The sequence below is a fragment of the Aplidium turbinatum genome, chromosome 8 (genome assembly GCF_918807975.1).
Source record: "Aplidium turbinatum chromosome 8, kaAplTurb1.1, whole genome shotgun sequence".
NCBI lineage: Eukaryota > Metazoa > Chordata > Ascidiacea > Aplousobranchia > Polyclinidae > Aplidium > Aplidium turbinatum.
This window is the reverse complement of record NC_137479.1, coordinates 30,951,756-30,974,463: the sequence shown is the minus strand read 5'-3', so window position 1 is coordinate 30,974,463 and position 22,708 is coordinate 30,951,756. Positions and strand designations below refer to the sequence as shown.

At 38.3% G+C, this 22,708-nt stretch overlaps 1 protein-coding gene across 1 annotated transcript in view; it reads left to right on the top strand.

Annotated features, from left to right (window-relative positions):
* The first annotated feature begins 280 nt into the window (after window positions 1–280).
* The window catches only part of LOC145775488 (sodium/calcium exchanger 3-like), a 29,335-nt gene continuing 6,907 nt past the window's right edge, over window positions 281–22,708 (top strand). Inside the window, exons 1-11 of the mRNA XM_082586784.1 lie at window positions 281–685; window positions 2,389–2,698; window positions 5,325–5,554; window positions 6,564–6,655; window positions 11,460–11,576; window positions 12,460–12,644; window positions 14,134–14,233; window positions 15,002–15,149; window positions 15,232–15,394; window positions 16,130–16,253; window positions 21,227–21,359. Of these exons, the coding sequence (XP_082442910.1) occupies window positions 458–685; window positions 2,389–2,698; window positions 5,325–5,554; window positions 6,564–6,655; window positions 11,460–11,576; window positions 12,460–12,644; window positions 14,134–14,233; window positions 15,002–15,149; window positions 15,232–15,394; window positions 16,130–16,253; window positions 21,227–21,359 (1,830 nt within the window). The 5' untranslated portion in view covers window positions 281–457. The remainder of the gene's footprint in view (window positions 686–2,388; window positions 2,699–5,324; window positions 5,555–6,563; window positions 6,656–11,459; window positions 11,577–12,459; window positions 12,645–14,133; window positions 14,234–15,001; window positions 15,150–15,231; window positions 15,395–16,129; window positions 16,254–21,226; window positions 21,360–22,708) is intronic.

Genomic DNA, 22,708 nt, shown 5'->3' with positions numbered 1-22,708 from the left:
AAAGATGATAACAAAAAGCGCTTACTCGCAGCGACAGTAAGCTTTTCGTAGACTAGACTACGGCCATGGTCACAAAAGCATTTGTTAAGTTTCTTCAAAGATTTACAATTATTTGATTACCTTCCCATTGGGAAGGTAATCAAATAATTAGTTCCCATCTGTTACATGGTCGAGCTCTGTATGAGGAGAGTATGATTCTGACGCTTGCAGATATGTTAAGTTTCAAGCATAAGCATTTGATACTTTTTATCCAACTTTTCAGAGTTTAAGGTAGGGTTAAGTCTGTTATCTCGTAGCTGAAAACTTTAAAGGAAGTCTGGAAGCGATAATGGACAAGTCTTTTATTGCATGAAGTCCCGACAATGTAACTAATTGTCTTACAAAAGGATAACCAGGAATTTAGAGAAACGTACAGTCAGGAATAAACTTTCAAGAAACGTAACAAACGAAGATCACCATGTCCGTCCTTCCTGTTGTTGAAAACTTTGACAATGGATACATTGTTGAATACGCTCCTGTGGATTCCACGGGCAACTTCACCAGCGGCTATTGCAGAAGTTGGATCTTACTCCCAGGGGAGAATCTGTGGTCTCCTGCATTGAGAGGTTTCCTTTACATTATTGCTCTGATGTACTTTTTCATTGGAGTAGCAATCGGCAGTGACGCATTCATGACCAGTATAGAGGTAATTATTGCTTTAGGTGCATAAAATTCAGGGTTGCCAGATGTTCAAAGGAAAATCTTCCCGCTGACACTGTTGCCAGTTTGGCATTCTCTCATGACAAAATTTATGCTTGTTTTTATCTATCTTGTAATTTTTGTTTAGTTATCCAGTCCGATCAATTTTGGCCATATTTGTAGGCTACTAATTGAATACTTTTTGGTTTGGTTTGGTTGGTTGGTTTTGAATCTTTATCCTCGGACTGACAAAGCCTTGATATGTTATTCCTGGTAGTTTCGCATACTTGCAGAGGCTCTTGACGCAAGGCCGGTTACCGAGATTGACAGAGTGAAGTTTTCCTTTTGTTGAAGTGTTGTTGCCAGGGAATTATTCCATTCACTAGGTGCCGCTGAATGGAAAGCAGTCACCCCGAGAGTCGAACCAGCGCCGCGTGATTTTGAGCCGGGCGCGTAACCACTGAGCTAACGGGGCGGACTGTTATTATTGTATTGTAATTAATGTAGCCTATTGTATTATTATTGTAATTCTAAAATAACTTTTAAAACTATTTTTAAACTTGTAAAGCAACTGGTATGTTTTTGCTTTCACTTTCGCTTTCATCATATAAACGTTGCAACCATTGCCAGATAAGTCCAATAATCTTGATAAATATCCAAACTTTTCGGCATTCAACTGGGAAATGTCAAAGTGTAAAAGTTTATGCTTTTTGAATGCTTTGTATCAATATCACGTTCATATACTTGGAAAGTATAAAAATCTCTTTTAAAACCCTTCACCCACCTGGTCTGAGAAAATCATGTGGATAATTTTTTAAGTAAGCGCAACGTTTCCCGAAAGTTTGACTTAAATAGCTAATGCCACATCGTGCCATGTAAAGGATAAAGTCGACTTACACGCTTTTCTCCATTATGATCAAACAACTTGGCTTTTTGAAGTAACCATTAACCCTACACAGACTAATTCAATAGCATCATTGTTATGTTGTTTTAAGCTCAAGTCTATAATTCAAATGTGTCAAAACAACTTTAGAAATTGTGTCAGTCCCATTCAAACTTACTTAGCACACGCTTTCTTTCTTCTTCTTTGTGTGAGCCTCTGGGGCCGAGGGTCTATTCTTTTACCACCCCAGATTCACAATGTTTCCGGATTGATCAGCCATGTGGCCTACACTTGAAACTGTCACAATCACCAGCTATTTGTGAAGTTTTACACGTTGGATTGGGCAGTGAACGATCTACCAAGCAACGCAGCAAAGAAGTTTGGTTGTCAATATTATCTCACTTTTTTAAAATACAATGTTTTTAGACTGACATAACTTTTTTGGTGGTTTTAAGCGATTAAAAATAACTTTTCCAAGAAAGAGTTTTTACCCCCTTATGATGTCTAAAAAAAAATTAACAACAACTCTTTCACATTTATGTTCCATTTTAAAACACATTTTTGGGCATCCTGCAGTCGACACTGGCCACCATGTTTTAATATAAATTCCAAACATTAGTCTTGGCCACATTAGGCCAACATCAGTCTGTATGACAGAACGCGAATTAACAATTATTGCTTCTTGCATTCTCGTGAGTACAAGTTTGAGTGAGACAAGTGGTGTGGAAAGATGTCATAAATGTTCATGATGCAAATGATTGTGCGTCATAAACGTAAGCAACTGTTTGCAAATAATTTATGGATTTATTGTTCACAATACCTTGCAGGTGATCACGAGCAAAAGCAGGACCATAGTGGTCTGGGATGAAGAAAAGAAGGAAAATATCAAACGTCAGGTTCTGGTCTGGAATGAGACGGTTGCGAACCTGACGCTTCTCGCGCTGGGAAGCAGCGCTCCGGAGATCCTCCTCGCTGTCGTGGAAACGATCAGGGAACTTATAAACGGGGAAAGCGATCCTGGTGGAAGTTTAGGATTCTACACAATTGTAGGAAGCGCGGCGTTCAATCTTCTCGTCATCACTGGTATCTGCATCGTTAGTGTCCCATCTCCGGATCATAAGAAGATCCAAGAGTTTGGTAAGTCTGCTCGTCGGGGATCGTTCTGCTTGATTGGGCATCCATTGTCATGCCGGCATTGACAATGAACATCAGTGATTGTGTCACAATATGACGTCACAATCAGCCGTGTTCTCTTCTCCGTTTGTAGCCATGAAAACATATCGTTGTAATATTGTATTGATAAACTTGCTTATGTAATAGAAAACGGAAGCATTGCTAGATGCGGAGGCTTTGTTATGGCAACTGCAACTGGTTGGTGATTGGTTGTAGATAACAACCACAGTTTATTTGATGTATTTGTACTTCATTTGATTCAAATATGAAGTTAGTCGCAGAACAATCACATAGCTTGTGATAATTAACAGAACAATTCACTAAACTGTTAGAAACAAAAATAAAGTTCTGGATTTCATTTCCGATAGAGGAGTCCCAGCTACGCGCAGGAAAGTTATAATAATGGTCTAAACCTAAAGCACCTTGAAGATTTTACTGGCCTTCGCTCTTAATTAAATATTTATATTCTCCTGGCGACCTTTCTGCGCCAACAAAATGCATTTCTTTCCACTTTTTTTAGTTAAAGAAGGGAAATTTTTGACAGACACATTCGCAATACTACAATCATATAAAAAACAAACCAATAAATATTTTATGACTTGTAGAAAATTAATTTCACGAATTATTAGTCTATAAGCCGTCCGGCATATAGCTTGTTTGTTACTTTTCGGATGCACTTAAAAATATTTCAAAATTAGTTATTTGTCATATCGCCTATAATCTGTCATCCTAGGCAACTGAACCTGTGTTTCGTGATTTATTTATTATTTGGCCTGACGTATTGTAACCAAAATTCTTGACTATTTGAAAGTTGATATTGAGCAGGCAACAATTTTAAAAGATGGCTGCTCAAAAGAAACTAGGCTACTGCATAAATAAGTCAACGGAGTTGACTTCGGCTACCAACGATGTTCTTGTGTCTTTGACAGTTTCTCGTTTCAAGTCCAACTTGTAGAAGCAATGTATAAGAAAGCAGCGCTGGTTTGATTCTCAGGGTGTGCGCTTGAGCAACGTATTTAAGAACTGCTCTTCATTCAGTGGCACCAAGTGGATGGAATAGCTCACAAACAACAACATTTCAACAATAGATTTTTGCCATTTTATAGTATTTCAGCAATCAGAAACTTTACAATGTCAATCTTGGTGGCCGGATCTGCGTCAGCGGCTCAAATCCTAAACTATCAAAGAGGCATTCACAGTCTGAGAATAAGGATTCTCACAATCAATCAAAATTAACCTTTATCTACGGATCCATCATAAATGCAGAGATAAAAATTGCTTTAACAATAAGACAAAATTAATGATATGTAGAGAAAGGTAACTGGTTGGACATCAGGAAATCCTTTTTAATCGTTTTTAATTTGATCTTTGGGCCTCAATGTAAATTGTCTTTAAGCTGAGAGACCACTTTCTTTTGTATTTGCTGGCGAAAATTGTAAAGAAATTAGTTGGCTGTGTTTAAAGACGCAATTCGCCTCGCACACATCAATTATTCATTTTGTTTTTTGCTTATTTTTACTTTTTAATTTGTTCATAAATTTTGCGACAATCCGACATTTCTAGTTGTAGAATTGATGCAACAATACCACCACACTTTGCGTGTATTTGTTGTATTTATTGTGAATGACAATGCTATCTTGTTACAAACAAGCGAACAATACAATAACAATGCAAACATACACAAGGTTTAATAGAATTTTATTGATCAATATTCATCCTTTGCTTTTATAGTCTGATTTGGATTTGTAACCTTAACCTTTTCCCATGCCCTGATTGTAATCTAATTGTGATGAGTTCATTTAACAAGTTAATAGAATAATCAGCTCAGCCCTTTTGTTTTTGATTAAGTCTAACCAATGTGGAAAGCAAATTTTCAAAGCTTTTTATTTTGAATTAAATTTTATCACATCCAAACATGACGACACGTACAATAGTACAACAAACCTAAGGCTTATTGTCACATGGTTAGAAGTATCAACCTCAAAAAAACTTAAAGAGCATTTTGTTTAAACTATGGATCTAGGAAAAGTCAAGCGTTTGAAAGTAAACTCCATGAAGAAAAAAAGAAGAATTTTTCAGCAAACTCAAGAAATAGTTTTACAAATTTTGCTGATTACTAATGTGAACCATAAACAGACATAACTCAGCAACAACACTACATTTAACATTATAAAAACAAAAAACAAAAAGCGAACGTTTTCGGCTAGTCATATAGCCCTTTTCAAGCCTATAAGAAAATACATTATTAAAAGAAATGCTAAAGAATCATATAGTATCACAGCAAAAATATGGTCAAAGCTAAACATTTGAGAAACTGCCTCGCTCACACAAAATGATAACTGAAAATTACACAGCACAACGGGTCAAGTATTTCATTCTTTAGCATTTCTTTTAATAATGTATTTTCTTATAGGCTTGAAAAGGGCTATATGACTAGCCGAAAACGTTCGCTTTTTGTTTTTTGTTTTTATAATGTTAAATGTAGTGTTGTTGCTGAGTTATGTCTGTTTATGGTTTAAAAGAGTTACCTCTCTACCCAAATTGTATACTAATGTGAAGCCTGCAACACTTTATCATGAATATTTTCCAGGTGTTTTTATCCTGACAGCGATATCTTCCCTTCTGGCTTACGTGTGGCTACTGTTCGTGCTTCTCTGGAATACTCCGCAGGTGGTGGAGCCGTGGGAGGCATGGGTGACCTTGCTCTTCTTCCCTCTGCTTGTGCTCACTGCTTATGCCCAGGACAACGGATGGTGGAGACAAAAATGGTGGAGAACTTCGAAAGTGGAAAATAAAAGCTACATAAAAGAAGATGACGCGGTGATAATAAATTATATCAAACATGACAGTGAATTATTATTGTTCATTATGACGTAGACCATCACGTGACTGATTGTTGAGAGCATCTAATTGAAGTCGTATAGCGCTGTCAGTTCCACACAATTCAATTCAACTTATTTTTCATTGTCGAAATGCAAAACTAACGATATTTTTAGAGTAACAAAACAAGAAGAAAAACAACCAAAGAAGAAATGTGGCCAAAATTACAATGATTTATGTAATGTAGAATTTGTATCATGTTATATAGACCTAAAGTTTACGCAAAAACAAAAATAAATTGAGCACCACCACCACATCTAACTGCTCCAGCAAACAGATAAACTCGTTGGAACAATCAGACGTCCACGCATCACTAACACCAACTCAGAGCGTGCCAACCGACATCCATTGAGAAGACTTGATACATTGTTCCAATCTCTTTTTATCAATACGTCACACCCGCACGTAGTGACGTCACCTATTAACGCTTGTAAATGATGCCACATTCAGTAAAACCTATGCTTTCCAGCATAAGATCTGCGGAGCGCAAATCCATGTTAGCGTAATATCTAGGCAAAATCGAGCTAAAAAAATGAGTGTAGCGCTGTAGGCCCTCAGATCACTCCGCTGTTTGAGGTTGTATGAATTTTCAGTAATTAGTAGAACACCTTTTGGAATGTTCAAGTAGCGACACAAGTCACGCCCACACAAGCAAAGGAACTCAATAGAGATGCAAGAGCCACCGTGATGCTCTCAGGCAACTGTGACGTGGCAGGCACGCTTTGATACGACGCTTTCAACATCCTCAACTACGCTTTCAACAATTTCATTTAACAGAGACTGAAAGCTTCTTAACTGTTTTTGATCAATATCTAAATTAGACTTTTAGTTAATAATTCATCGCACTTTCTTCATTAAATGTGTTGCAAAGTGAATACTTAACCATTGATTTTCACAGATTGATCACGTATTTGAGGTTTTTAACTGATTTTACTGTTTTAACGATTAGATTCCAAACGGAATAGAAAGCAGACGACCGTCAATTGGAGAGCGAGCGATTCCATTGTCCCCAGAAAGGCGTAGAAAGGTAAACTTTGCAAAGTAAGTTGATATTTATAGAGAAAATTGCCTCATAACTTGTGCGGTTGCAACAACATAACGCTGTTCCACTAACAATTTCCTTTCACAATAATGTAGTTGTTTACAAGCAATCAAGTAGAAGAGTTTGCAACTTGTTTGTTTTTATTAAAACAAATCTTTTGACCAAACTTCATACGAAACAAAACCAAGGCGATGGATAAATAATTTATTATAAAAGCAAATCACTTGAAAACATTTTTGTGCTCAACATTGATAGCCTGAATGATTGGCAAAACGCTCATTGATAGCCTGAATGATTGGCAAAACATATTTCAACCAATTGCCCATCCGTCGCTCTTTACGTTTCAGTCATCAAGACTCTTTTTTAGTTTTCCTATAAAATTAATCTTGATACAAACTACAGATAATATTACATTGGAGTAATGTATGCAGTTACTGTTTGGGGGGGAGAACAAGCACCTTCTCGTGGTCCCTCCCGTCAGTACCATATCTTCAAGACATGTATCCAGTTACTTAGCGAAAAACAGAGTTTTCTAAACCAAGATAAAGTTGAGGGGTGTGTGAAGCATTGAAGGAGGAGTCATCATCGTCATTCGTTTGTGTGAATCCGATTTGTGACAACGCCGCGTTCATTTGTGATTGTCTGGATTATTTTTAAACCTATTGTTCGTCAAATGTAAACAATCAGCGCCGACGCACTGCCATTGTTGCGACGCTCCGACAACAATAATTGGACGATAATGTGACAACGTCCTCCTCAAGACAATCCAATGAACGTTCGCATCGCGACTTTGCGAGTCAAGCGCTGAAAAAGTTTGAATGCTGCAACACACGTATAATGTAAATAATACAACACAAGAGTGTTTATTTGTAGAAGCACCGCTATACAACAGCTCGATTATAATGTCCTTGTCGCCGCAGAAATTAATAAACAAAACACAGCCCGATCGCGCACATCTGCGAGGGAACACATTGTTCTCATGTTGGTGTTTCGTGATATCTCATTGTTCTAAACAATTTCTTTCACAAAGGCTTCTATTTTAGTCGATTTGACACCATGTGACAGACTGTCGACGTAATAAAGCAAGATCATTCAATGTTTTGAAAGTTAAATTAATAAAAAAAGACCGAAGAAAATTTGAGATCAATTTATTTTTCTACATACGACTTTTATTGCTACATTGATTGAATGATTAATATCACTACAGCAATGATAGCACAAACTAACAAAACTAGTTTTAAAGCGTTTTTCATCTTCCTCAGTTAATTTCAGAAATACAGCAACTAGAAACAGTTTGATTACGCTGATTCGATGCAAAGAGCAGAGGCAATGTTGACCAATTCACTACCACCATATTTAACCCTCTGTCCACCGTGAGGTCCAATGGACCCCGAAACAAAATTTGCTTTGCGATTTCGAATACTAATTATTGATCTCAAGCAAAGGTTTGTGGCATAGAAAAAACAATATTAGCATCTGATACCGTGTAGCCTACCACGCAGACAGCAAAGGCAATGCTGACAAATTTACTACCCTCTGCCTACCGTGGAGTCCAATGAACCACAAGCCTGCTGCATTCGAAGTAATCTTGTATTACAACAGCACCAAAAGTGGAGTAGACACTTTGGACGGAATGGAACATACACTCCTAAGATAACGACGAGATGATGGCCGGTAGCTCTGTTTTACGATATGATCGATGTTACTGCTGTCAATGCTTTTGTGGTATGGCAACAATTGCAGGACAAAAATAGCAGCACATTCAGCATGAAAATAAGAAAAAAAATTTTGATCCAACTAGGAAAAGAGCTTGCTGGATTACCATCATCAACTTCAACATCAACAAGACATCTAACTCCGCATCTAACTCAATTTTGATAAAGAGGTGATTTTCTTTGACCATAGACAGATGAAACCAAGCAACCACACGGCATTTAACTACGAAGCTGATTTTTGTCTACAACAAGTGCTTTCGACCTTCCGTCCATTTCGACCATTTCGACCTTCGGTCCAACCCCAACGATAAAACTTGTATATTCTTTTTTTCGATAAACAGAGGATTTTAAACCGATTTTTGTACTCCTAATAAAATGTTCTTTTTGTGAAGAAAAATTTTCGCTTTCGTTTCTTTTTGGCTATTAGCACACGGCTATTAGCACTCAGCACATGAGCACCAAATCCGATTGACTGCGGTAAAGTCGGTGGTCGATAGTCTGTGGCAGAATTAGCGGTGCGATACTGATGAGTCCTGCCTCATACGAGAACAACGGTGTATATCGCTCTCAATTCTTGCTACAATCGGCTGCCAAGAAACATATAGTTGATTGGATGGTCTAAGTAGGGGAAAGCCGTGTATTATGAACCCCCTAACAATAAACGTTCCTAATTTCACAACTTCAGTGAAAATATGGACAATATTTACAGAACAGCAAGCTAACATCCATACCTATTCCCCATCAATATATTAGTATGTGATATTTTGCAATAAAAAAGTTATTTCAATTTTATTAATTTACCAAAAGAGTTCATATTACACAACCCTCTGTGTAATATGAACCCCTGTGATGTGTAATATGAACCGCTTTGAATCATTGCTGAATAGAGGTGGATTGACTACACAAAACTGCACTAAAGCAAGCCACATTACATGTGCAGCATAACAAAATTTATTACCATAAGGTTTTCAAATAATTTACACCAATTTTAGTAAACATGCACTACTTTTTGAATGTAAGCATTAAATTCACAAAAAGATAAGCAACATTTAATCGAATGACGTGCACTGCATTGAGAATGCTGGTAAAATTGAAGTCTGAACCCCAGTTTACAGAACCCAGAACCACTCCAGTTTACAGAACCCCAGTTTACAAAGATTCATTACACCATCATAAAGCACTTAGTTATATGAACCTGGGTTCATATTACACATTCAGCTAGGGTTCATTTTACACACTTGTGGTGATTCCAGTTAAAATGCTGATAAACAACTAAATAATGCATTTTTTAAACAAAACTTGTTGTGATTTCCATCATCAAGTTTATTTGAGGGTATAGGCTATTAATCAAAAAATTACAAGTCCATTGATACACTGATAAAAAAAAAACAGCAATTTCTCCATCTGCAAAATAATATCACACAAGCTTTAAACCTTCATACCCCCAAAACTTCAGCAACACGCCAACTTTCAACAAGAACATTTCCGGTCGAATGACCAGCAAACTTACTTAATTCAAGCTGTTAAAAGTCAAACATTTTTATTGCCACGTTTTCTGAAAACAACAGGGGTTCATAATACACAGCAGTTCATATTACACGGCTTTCCCCTAGCTAGCGTGTAGGCTACACTGCAATGGTTAGCGAACCGCAGTTGCTCACTGTACTAGAGATTAGGCTACTCAGCATTGTGCTGATAGCCAGGAAGAACGCCCCCTTCTTTACAATGTCCTCCTCTGGCTGCTTGCTGGTTTTTTTGGTTATTTTCTTTTCACAAGGATAAGAATTCAATGGACTGGTGAAGGCGGTGGTCGATAGTGTGTGGCATAATTAGTGGTGCGATACTGACGAGTCCAGCCTCATTCGTATCCACAAATTGAAGGATAACCATCATTTGCTGCTCTTCACTAACATATTTGTTGTGTCTTGTTTACTAACTTAGCAGTGAAGACCATGGTGGTTCGAAAATGAATAAACAAAGTTACGAAAAAGTCTCCAAAGTCAAAAGAAACATTTCGTAAGTGGAACAGACTTAGAAAAGCGTGCTTTTATATGCTTTCAAAACTAATCATTATAAAGCTTGGTAAAGAGTTTGCTTCGTTGAACCATAGACAGACAAAACAGAGTAACCTTAACGGGTTTAACATGTTGATTACAGAGAAATAGCCTATAACATAATTAAAAAAAATCAACTTAAAAGCTTTCGACACGCACATGTGTCCTCATCAGGAATTAAAATCAATCGACCAATTTAAAATCATCTCTCGAAGCAGATCTGAATTTCAGACCAAGATCATGGAAGCCGAATCAAAAGTAATAATCCGCCTCTCAACAGGCAGTTATTCGCCTGTGGCTCATCGTTCCTTTTGTGTGTGTTCTAAGTGTTTGTCACATGCCTGTAGTTTACACCTCATGTGATCTCTTTCTCACCGTATAATTTACTCGTAATCATTCTTGTATCCCTTGTTCAGTTTGTGCTTTTCAGTCCAGAGTGTCGTTACAGTTATAGTGCATGGTCAGATTTATCTTACGATTTTTCACATTATTTACATTGCAGATGTAATTCCTCATGAGAACACACGTACGTGGCGAAACGTTTGAGTTGATTTTTTTAAGTTATGTTGTATCTCTTTGTTATAAAACATGTTAAACCCGCTGAAGTTACTTTGTTTTGTTTGTCTAATCATCACTCACCATTTTGTCGTTTGGGCCCTTCGTAACAACATACAATACAATACGACTCATACCTACGTGCTATGCAACATGCAGCTGAAAGCAGAGAGGGGACATGCAATCTGCAAGTCAGTTGCTTCCATTTATTTTGGTATCTCATTAAGTGTCTTGCCGAGGTGCCGCCGAGTCCTTATGCTCTGCCGAAGAGACGTCTTTTCGAGCATAAGGACAATTTAAAAACAATCCTTAAACATTAAAATTTCTGAAGTCCAATTTAAAAAAAAATAACCAAAACAAGGCACAGTTTTCTAAAATTTCCTGAGACTTCCGTATGGCCCCAACGCTACACTTCACTTTTTACAGTTGAAAATTCACTCTTGAAACAGGATTTTATGGAAAACTTTTTGTTTACGCAGGCAGATTGAGATGGCAATGATAAAAAAGCAGGAATCGACAAGATCTTTGGAGGTTCCAGTGGTGATTCCTGTAGAAAGCAACCCTGAGCCAACACATCAGAGATTTGCCAGAGCTAGGTTGGTTGGTTTTAATTAACTTGCATAACTACACTGTAAGCTACAACATTACTGTGGTGACCACCAGGGCCGTTAAAAGAACAAATGAACCCGGTGCCAATGAGATCCTCGAGTCCCAAGTCATTGCAACTTTTAAGAAACTTAACTCGGTCAATCTCTGTAACCAGCTTTTTGTCAAAAGTATCTACAAGTATGCGAAACTACCAGAAATAACTTATCAAGGCTTTGTCAGTCCAAGGATAAAGATTCAAAACCAACCAACCAAAAATTGAGGTCGTCATTGCTCCCCATACAAGTACCCAATTTCTCCAGTCATGATCCCACTTTCTAAGGTAGGCTAGTAGACAATGTCCCGTGTTGCGTTTGTTTGTCCGGGTTATAGGCTATACCTTCTGGACATGTTACCGCAGTTACTCAAGATTTTACAAACATTAGGCTACATTACATTAGCTCAGTGGGGCCGCCACCACGCGCTGCCACGCCGCCCTGTTAGCTCAGTGGTTACGGGCCCGGCTCAAGATCACGCGGTGCAAGTTCGACTCTCGGGGTGTGCGCTTGAGCAACGCACGTTAAGGACTGCTTTCCATTCAACGGCACCTAGTGAATGGAATAATTCCCCGGCAACAACACTTCAACATTCGGAAAAACTTCACTCTGTCAATCTCGGTAACCGGCCCTGCGTCAAGAGCCTCTACAAGTATGCGAAACTACCAGAAATAACCAATCAAGGCTTTGTCAGTCCGAGGATATAGATTCAAAACCAAACAACCAACATTATAAACAATGCTCTTATCTGGTTCCGACACTGGCGGGATAAGTTTTAGCTATTTCAATGTTATACAAACCCTTTTCAACACTAACAATTTGTTATTTTATTTTTCAGGTTTCGACATGCGGCGATTAGATCGCTAGGTGGCAAAAGACGCATCCCTATCAATATGACGGCCATAGAGACGGACAGTCAAACTATGACAACATCTTCCCCAAAACTAGAACCCAAATTGCTTTCTGTAGTTTCCAAATTTGCAAGAGCTCAAAAAATGGCATCAAACAACAGTGTTATCTCAGGTAGGTGACGGTAAATATTTTATAAACCTTTGTGTGCAAGATAAAAAATAACTTAAGCAGCTGGAATTACTAAAATCTGGAGTTGAATTGTTTACTCACAACAGGGATTGTTAAATTTTAACTTTTCCGTATGATATTAGTAAGAATTTGCTGGTCAAAATAGGCCTATGTTCTATGGTAGACTGGTATTGCATTAGCGTATACTGCAGCGCTCCTGTTCTGCGTTGCTCTCAGCGCTGTAGGCTACCAACTAAACAGTTCCAGTACAGTCTATGGGTGCGTACATTGCGTAGCCGAGTAGATTGTTTGCAAATTCAATTTTTTTTAATTAAACGTCAGCGAGTTCAGTGATCTTCTGGGGTTCTCATGATAATTATAAAACTAAAATTAACAAGAACATTAAACTATATGTGGTTTGCGTTTGTTGATGTATCGTTTTGTTTCTTGCCAGCTTTTCCCCTGCTACTGCAATTGCTTGGTAAGCTGAGATTGGTTACGTAGTTGTCACGTGATGCAATGCATGATTAGCTTTGTCTTGCAATGTTGCAACAAAAACTGGAAACAAAAAAGTAATGCACACTGGCATGAAAAATGCAGCCTATCGTTTTCTAACTCATCATCGGCGTATGAGGTTTTCTAACTTAAGTGTAACAACTAATGTCTTTATATTATATTCATTAGTCCCATGCACAAGATATCTTGTTTGCAGCAATTGCAGGTTCTCCAATGCTTAGTTGCGTATTATGAGGCATAGAGTCGTAGACATAGAGCCGTCTAAACTTTAAACTAAAGTTTATAACTTGCTACGTAGTCATTCGATATTATTTTAGTTTTACAAATGAGACTCAAAGCACCAAATGCAGTTTGAAATCTCAGAGCATGCAATGAAAGAAAATATAACGCCAGTGCAAAAGTTTTGTTGCCGGTGGCATATTTGTAGACAACACTTCTTCCATTCATCAATAAACATAAACCCAACACAAATTTATGTTAGAAGAAAAGTAGATTTCACTGTGATGCGAATAAACTTCTGCGTTTAATAACAAGAAGGAAACTTAAGCTTTTGATGCAGGGCTAACGCGAATGGTCGTGAACAATGGCGTGTGGTTCCCAGTCCTCAACACAAGAAAGAAGCATGATTGTGTTGCGTTGTTAGGAATCGCCTATTGTGTTGCAATTGACAATGTCCCCATTGTCTTCACTGAGTCTCTTGCTGGGGCCCATGGGGAGTGCATGTTTGATTGGCCTTCAGATAGGCAACGTTCGCGCCCCAGATAGGAAATCAACCGTTTTTACATTGATTCACCGTCTGCAGACGTTAAATCAATGTAAAAACAGTTGATTTGTTAAAAAGAGTAGATCGCCAAGTAGCCCATCGATCAGGTTTTTTTCCTTCTATTGTTGCATGGTAGCTTTTGAAGACAAACTAAAACATGAAAAGCTCTGCTTGCTCGATTGCTAACGAAACTGCTTGTAATTACTTGTGCAGATGAATCCAGCGGAAGTATTTGTTTTGCTTCCCAATCTTACTCGGTGCTAGAGAGCGCTGGAGAGCTACATGTTGATGTCTTACTCAACCGGCGAAAAATGTATGTGATGAATTAACTTTATTAACACACTTGCAAGAGATCTTATTGATCTGCTATTTTATCAAGACAACATTTTTCAGCGTTGACAAATACGTAAAATTTTCAGTTGTTATTCTCAAAAATAATTTACGATGAATATCAACTTTTTTGGCTAAGAGAACCTCAGGCATGCTATGAACCCAAGAACGACAATCAGTTGCTTCATTCAATTACCGCAGTAACTTGGATTATGTTGATATTTGCCTCAAATAAAACATTGACTGCAGCTTCTAAAGCTTTTTAAACAGGAAATTAAGCTTACAGAAGAATCATTGAATTTTTTTAAAGCTTTTTACTGCTACGTATTAACCGTAAAACAGCAAAATTGATTTACTTAAATGATTTAAATGAGTCGGCAGCAATGACCGAGTGGTTAGCGCGTTGGGCTCGCAGTCGAGAGCCTGCATGTTCGACTCCAGCCACCCCCACTTGCTGTTGTTTCTCTGGGCAAGAAACTGTACGATAATTGCCTCTACCCAGTGATCGATTTCGAGTAATGGGTAGTACCAAATTTAAGTCATGAGTAGACAATCGAAAACAGACATTGCCGTCGGCTGCAGCGTGGGTCAGGTGTATGTCGGAAGGCGTACACCGATGCATAGCGCTCAAGTCCGCTTTCCCGCAATGCAGGGTAATTATATGAAAAAACAAACAAACAAAATTTTAAGGTAAAGAAAAAATTATAAGTAGTTAAGTAAAAATGAAAAGGAGTCTATTTTTTATTTTTAGGGCTACAGGAAAATCATTAGTTCCAACGACCAATGCAGAGGGCAAATTCGACACGGAATTAGTAACAGGCGCCATTTCAGTTGATTATGAGACAAGAGAAGGATCCGCAAAGATCAACAAAGACTTCAAGTTTACGGCAGGAACACTGGTTAGTAAAGCTGCGCTGCATATTCCAGTGTATTTACTTTGTTTAATTCTAAAGCATTGTTCAATGATTCTTCTACCTCCAGGTCTTTAGAGAAAAAGATTTTGCTCAAAGGATCACGATTCCCATCATAAACGACGATCAATATTATCCCGACACCGACTTCTACATCCTCCTGAAGAATCCCACTTCGGATGCGACTCTTGGAGATCCTTCCGTTGCTAGGATAACAATCATCGATGATGACAGTGAGTCTGATTGAAAAGTATCACAATGGTCATAGTCAGTGTTTTTTTAAGGTTTGGTTTGGGTGACCGCTAAGTAGTTTTAAGAGACCGCAAGTGTTTCATTTAAATACCAAAAATAGCCAAAAAATAGCCATAACTAGTTAACTACATACAATCAACGCAACATAAAATGAATTATTCGACAAGGCACAGCTAAAATGATTGTGACAGCGACCAAACAGCCTGTTAGCTGTACCGCCACTTACTGTTTTTTCCGGACGTGAACTATTGATCGTAGGCTATATTCATATTATCGACAAGACATAGCGAGAAACAACCATTACTTTTCTACTGTAGTTGCAAGTCCAAAATTTGGGAAACCGCTGGAGAAAAAACGGTCCCCCAAAACACCTTAAAAAAAACACTGGTCATGGTGACAAAAAAATAAAGCGTTTTGTGCTAACTACCGTCAACAAGAGCGCGCTAGATGGCAGAGATGTCTTACGAGCTTCTCCAAAGCATCTTTTGCTGGTCAATAAAAGTCATGAATTGTAACAAAACTCGTTTTAATGCCTGAGCACTTTTGACAATCGTGATTTATGACGTCATAATTTATCAGTGTCGTATCGCTTGTTGTGTGATTTCCTACCTGTTCTCACTTCAAATCGTCCTTGTGTGAGGTAAAGACATTGCAAACCTTAGAAACTGAGTAACCAAACACAGTGAAAAGTTTTATCCATCAGCTTCATATTTTAGAGCCTGGAGATTTTGTTCTTGAGAAGTCCCAACTTTACGCGGATATGGAACTTGGAGAGGTTCAAGCGAAAGTGTTACGTGAAGGCGGATGTGACGGAGTGGTCAAAGTTCATTACTCGACTATGTAAGTTCAAAGGTTAAAGTTCACTCTTCAAAACTCAGCGCTGTAAAAAAAGCAATGACAGGATCACAATATCTTATTCATCTATAAATGTTTCCATTCTCTCTCTGCCAGCCATCTTGTGTAGCAATTCGTATCATTTGGTTCCCAGGTAATAGTTTCTAAACTAGGGTCCGTGAGTCCTCAGAGGTCTGAAGGGGTAATTTCAGGGGTCTGCAAATAAAAGTTCTAAAAGGGTTGATTGGTGGTACAAAACTTTAACATGACAAGGACAAGATTAATCACAGCCAGAAGCTGCTGTACTTTTCGTCTGACCCTCCTCAGGAGCTGTCGTACGATTACATTCTCTAAAATGCAGTGTTCAAAATTTTTACTTCAGCAATTGCCGACGCCATTTCACTATCCGTAATTTTACGTCGGCAAAATTGTTGCCAACGTAAAATTACGGATAGTGAAAATTACCATTTTTCTAATACGTTGAAATGTTTATCATAACAGCAGGGCCCTACACGTTCTGGTTCGACTCCCAGCTTAAGCTGGTTGTTGATAAACACCACTCACCTCTACCCAGGGTGTAATAATTTGGGTGGGTATAGTTGCTAAAGAAAAGGCGGCCGAGCGAAAGGAACTGGCCACCCTACTCTCGTTAGTGCCGAGGGCTTTGTATAATGAAAACCTTATCTTCTTATTTCCCGAAGCTCAGTCACTGAGTAGGCTATGGGGCCACTTGTACCACTTAAACTTAGACAGTCATGAATTAGGCTCCCTGTTTTTACAAGCCTATATGGCAGGGTTACTCAACTAATCTTAACAAAGGTCCAGTTTGACAAGTTGAATATTTTTAGCGGTCCGGTGAATAAGTTATTTCACACGCAACCACGAAAGTTAAACTATCTGTACCAAACTATTTTTTTGGGTAAAATGTAACTCGAATTGGATTTATGAGAAAGTGTTGAAGAGTCTGGGAGTCGAAGCCCTCTAGCAACTACGATAATTACAGTAAAAATTGCTTCCTCCCAGTAGAAATCTGTTTAAAGAAGCCCTGAAGCGTGACAATGAGTTATTCTTCCAAAAGCTCAAGGTCCACCATCAACACCCAGAAGGTCCGGATTCGGACCGCGGTCCGCCAGTTGAGTAGCCTTGCTATATGGTAAGGCAAACCGGGGCGTGTTGTCACAAGGGGCGTGTTGTCACAGCAATTTTTTTTGTACTTGCACTTAGGGGAAGGTGAGGTAAGTTGAGCCAGTGGGTAAGTTGAGCCACCCCCCGTAACTCGAAAACTAAAAATCGCATCAACTTTCTACTGCCACCTACCTGACCGTTTATCTTATATGGAGCTGTTCTGTAAAGATTATAGGTCTTTGTCTTGTAGAAAGACAGAAAAACTGTTTTTAGTGATTTTGGGAAGTTTTTTGAACTTTTTGAAAAAAAAGATTTTTTGTGTTTTACAAAATGTCTGTGGCATTCACCAGTATTGATATATTTAACAGTAATCACTAATGTTAGCTTATTCAGAAACTATTAAAGTGAGGTTGCTGGCTCATATATGACTGGAGAAATTCCCGTTTAACTTTTAATGGCGGCCTTGAGGTAAGTTGAGCCAGTGATGTACAGGTAAGTTGAGCCGGTGGCTCAACTTACCTCACTTCAGCTGCCAGTGTTAAGTGATGATACATGTAGTCATTAAATAGATAACAACGTGTATTTTACTCTTTAATAGTCTAAATCTCTGAAAAAATAATTTGTCCATTGGTCTATTGAAGTTTAAATTTATTTGTTGCCTAGTGTAAACTGCAGCCTACAAGCAACATGCAAGGGAAAACCCGACCTGTGCATTACATTGGTAAAATCGAATTCTTCAATGAAGGTGGAGAAATTGAGGCCAACTTTGTCAGAAAAGTGCCTGGAAAGTCCGAGGAAAAGTTGTCATTGGCGTAGCCAGAAAAAAATTGTTTGGGGGGGGGGCAAATATTTGATGAATTAAAGAGAACGACAAAGTGTTTTGTTTAAGCCATCGCCACCTGATGTGCAGTGACGTATCCTGGTGGCTTGAGCAAGGGAAGCAATGAAACTGGGGGTTATAGCGTGCCGAAGGCACTCGTAATCTAGGGGGTCCGGAGGCATGCTCCCCTGGAAAATTTTTGCAAAATTACATTTAAATAATGGATTATAGAGCTTTCTGGAAACACTTTTAGGGTAATATTTGTATAAAATTTATTAGCAGATAAACAGCTATTAACTTATTAAAGGTGGCTCTTACACACGAACGGGCAAAATCTGCGGCTAAAATTAGAAAACACCAAAAACTCAGCGACACAAAAACCCAACAGAGTAAGCCATTCTGAAATTGCTTCCACAAACTAGTTAAAAGAAACGTAAATTGCGTAAATTTTGCGCGATTCTTTGTCTTTCTGTGTATCTAAAACAAGTCCTTGGGGGTGTTAATAGCCAGATCTCTTGGAAAACGTTATAAATTTCTACAAATTTTATTATATTTTCAACAAAGGGCTCAACTTCGGAATCCAAACTTTGAAAATTGGGCGGGGCATAGCCCCTTTCGCCCCCCTGGCTACGCCTATGAAAATTGTCTTTTGTCTTTAAAGCAAACGATGAGTGTGCTTTTCTTAAAGAGGATATCGTTAAAGCTTCCTCACACGACCACTTGGAGAAACTTTCTGCCGTCAGCAGAAATTCCGGTTTCCATGCTCTCTTGATCGGTGGCATATAGAATAAGTTTAGATCAGACAGACAACGGAAATTGATTTAGAAAATTCACATTTTGGAGGTTTATTTAATCAGGATTGTGCTGTATTGATTCATCGTTTTATTTTCTGTTCTTTAGCTCAGTTAACACGATCTGCTAGCACTACATTAATTCAACGTCTGTTGACGTTTAATCAACGAAAAAGTGGCAGATTTGTCGGCTGGGAAGTGCGCAATTTCACTGTCGAACAGTCACAACAAAATAAATTTATCCTTTCACATGTTGTTCTTTCTTAGTGGTAGCAGCTATGTATTAATTGCTACCCAACCTGTCTTCTTTCTAACTTTCGACTCAAGTTCCACATGTGTTGAGTGAAGATTACATATTGTCAACAAGAGACTGGATCAATTGTGCAGTGGAATAGTCACTGCACGAGTGTGGCATGGAGGAACAAACCGTAGACCACACCATCTGTAACTGCGCCATCTGCCATGCGCCAAATGATGTGCGTGGTCAGCGCGAATTGGATGACGAATCAATTCAATGGCTGCTCGACACCTGCCCGAACATCTAGACCGCGTCGCCGCCACTGCCCAAGGGTGGTAAAAGGCAGAGCCCCTCGACCCCTGGAGTGGCGAAGAAGGTTCAAACGAAGAAGAAGATCACATCGTAAAAGACCGAGCCACGTTTTCGTTAAGCAGCAAAAACACGAGTTAGTGAATAGAGGAAAAATAATGAAAGATTGTCGCTCAAGCATGACAGTGCATTGCAATGATGACGTCACCATTGCGTCACAGTCCATGTTACAATTCGGGACAAATAGCTGGGCAATAATTTCGTGAACACATGTTTTGCATAGCATTTTATATGTAGGCTACCATCGCTACAGCTTTTGTTATTGAACTTAAACGAGTGGCTCAACTTACCTCACACCCCGGCTCAACTTACCACGTGGGGTAGGTAAGTTGAGCCAAAATGACGTAATCTTTAAAACATGTTTTTTTTCAATATTCTTATGAGTTATGAAAAAAAATTTTTTGTTAAATTAAGGCCAAAGCATCAACCATTATGCTGCCACTTTCACTTTTATTGTAAATCTAGCGGTTTTCTTAGTAGAAGCGTTTAAGTAAAAAGTGGCTCAACTTACCTCATCCTCCCCTACTGCTTCGAGTCTATATTTGTAGCGCGTGCTTTGTTAAGAGTCATCTTCATTTTGAGGTTAGCAAAGTCAAGAAAAGACAGCAGGTTTAGCTTAAATTAAATTATTATCAAAAACTTGGTCATCGATGTAAATTTCACTAACTTTTCAAAATTGTGTGACGCTTTCGTAAGAGCAGTTTGACCGCAAATATGAAATCAATTTTATAGCTTATTATGTTAGATGTTTAGCTGACACTTTAGAAGTTAAGAGCGTGCCTTTTCTAGCCGCCATTAAAACTTTTGTCTGACTGCGTACGTCGGGGCGAGTTGTCACAGCTGTGATGATGGTGAAAGTCGATACGTGAAAGCATGGAAACAAGACCCAAAGCAGTTGTTGAATTAATTTCAACTTGTTTACTGTATAAATGTGTAAATTCCACGTAATAAAATTTGATTTTGTAAGGCCAACCGGGGCGTGTTGTCACAGGTTTGGGGTTTTTCCATTTGTGCTTTTGCTATATACAATGTAAGTGATTTGGTTATATCATTCGTACACTGTCCACTTTGTACACTGTATCATTCGTATCATTCGTACACTGTATCATTCGTACACTGTATCATTCGTACACTGTATCATTCGTACACTGTATCATTCGTACACTGTCCAAATTGTGACAACACGCCCCGTGCTGGGGCGTGTTGTCACAATTTTTTTTTTTACAAAAATTTGATTTTCTTAAAATCCTTTTGCGGTTAAAAAGTTTAACTAGTGGCAAAAGGAAGTGTAAGTGGACAGTGTACTAATGATATAACTAAATCACTTGCATTGTATATAGCAAAAGCACAAATCGAAAAACCCCAAACCTGTGACAACACGCCCCGGTTTGCCTTATAAGGCTGCATTACATAGTAAATAACCTACACTGTGTCAGAAAAATTTAGATGATACATCGATATGTTACTCACTACAACTCATGCTTTTATATTTTAATTTAAGCACTATCTCTTTATCTTTTAAAAATATTTGACCCTCAAAATTTTTCCGCCTTCCTAAAACGTTTAGGCTGGCTACGTCACTGCTGTCAGCGTAAGTTGCTTGATATTATTGCGTGTTTTTTGTTTTTTTTTGCAGCGAAGGTACCGCAAAGGGAATGGACTCCATTGACATGCCTGAAGCAGACTACGAAAACTCTAATGGAGTTTTAAACTTTAAACACCAAGAAACTTCAAAGTTTATCACTATCAAAGTTAATAAAAATCTTAAGGTGAGACTAACTGTACAAATACAAATAGCTCTTTAGTCTTTATGTTATTCTATCAAACATATTGAAGATTTGAAGTACAATTAATATCATAAATTAATTTCTTGCGTTCTTCCAGTGACTGCTGTACTACACTATCACAAGATGTTGAAATGATAACTAGCTTTTTTTTCGACGTTTTGTCAGTCAGAACGACTAACTTTATTAAAGGGGCTGAAACAGGTAAACTTCCTGTTTGGTAGCAAATGGCACAACACAGAAGCAATGAAACGAAATGAAGAATTTTATAGGATATAAAGTTTAAAACGCACAAAGTTAAAAACTTAAAAAAGTTAAAAACACACAAAACTGCCGCCCAATATGATTGACAAATGCAGAAAATGCCTAATTAACCGTGCTGTTCAGAAATCAAGAAATCTGCATTTTTCTGTAATGACTCAACGTTACGAATTTCTGAATCAATGTGATAAAACAGAAAAAATTTGAGGAAAACGAAACGATTTGTTACTGATAATCAGTGATGTACGCGCATACAAAAAGTATCGACGCCGTCAGCGTTAACGCAAACGTTCGAAAAACCATACGCCGTATGCGTCAACGTAACTTGTAAAAAAAGTTGGCGGCGTCAGCGTCAGCGTTAGCGCATACACTAGCGTAAACTAATTTTGTTTGCCAGGTGCCAAACATTCACACGGTATAAACCACTCGAAACAAATAAGTTTTATTTTGAATTTCCACGAAAAAACACAAGCATCTGAAAGTGTTCATCTGACATTTTGGTGTGTTTTGGTTCCAATATGTCTTTGCCTATTGCAAACATTCTTTCAACTGCAGCGCTGGAAGGTATTGGCGTGTTGTAGCGAAAAAAATACATTAAAAAGTATGCGTTGACGCTATGCGCTAAAAAAACGCAAAAACTTTACGCGTAGCCTCAAGCGCAAACTATCCAAAAAATGTGGCCGCAAGCGTTAGCGTAAACAAAAAGTCTACGCCGCAAGTCTGCGGCGTATACGTACATCTCTGCCGATAATGTTAAAAATACACATCGCTTCTTTGTATTACGCAACAGAATACGCAGCATATGTGATTGCAAAGGACCTTTAATTAAAAGAGAGATTTTTCTCGACAGTATCAGATAGGCCTAAGCATAGGCCATATACCCATTAGGCTACTGTGTATGTTTGGTTTGATTTTGAAACTTTATCCTGAGAGTCAGACTGACAAAGCCTTGATAGGTTATTCCCAGTAGTTTCGCATACTTGTAGAGGCTTTTGACGCAGGACCAGTTACCGAGATTGACAGAGTGAAGTTTCCGATTGTTAAAGTCTTGTAGCCAGGGAATTATTCCATTA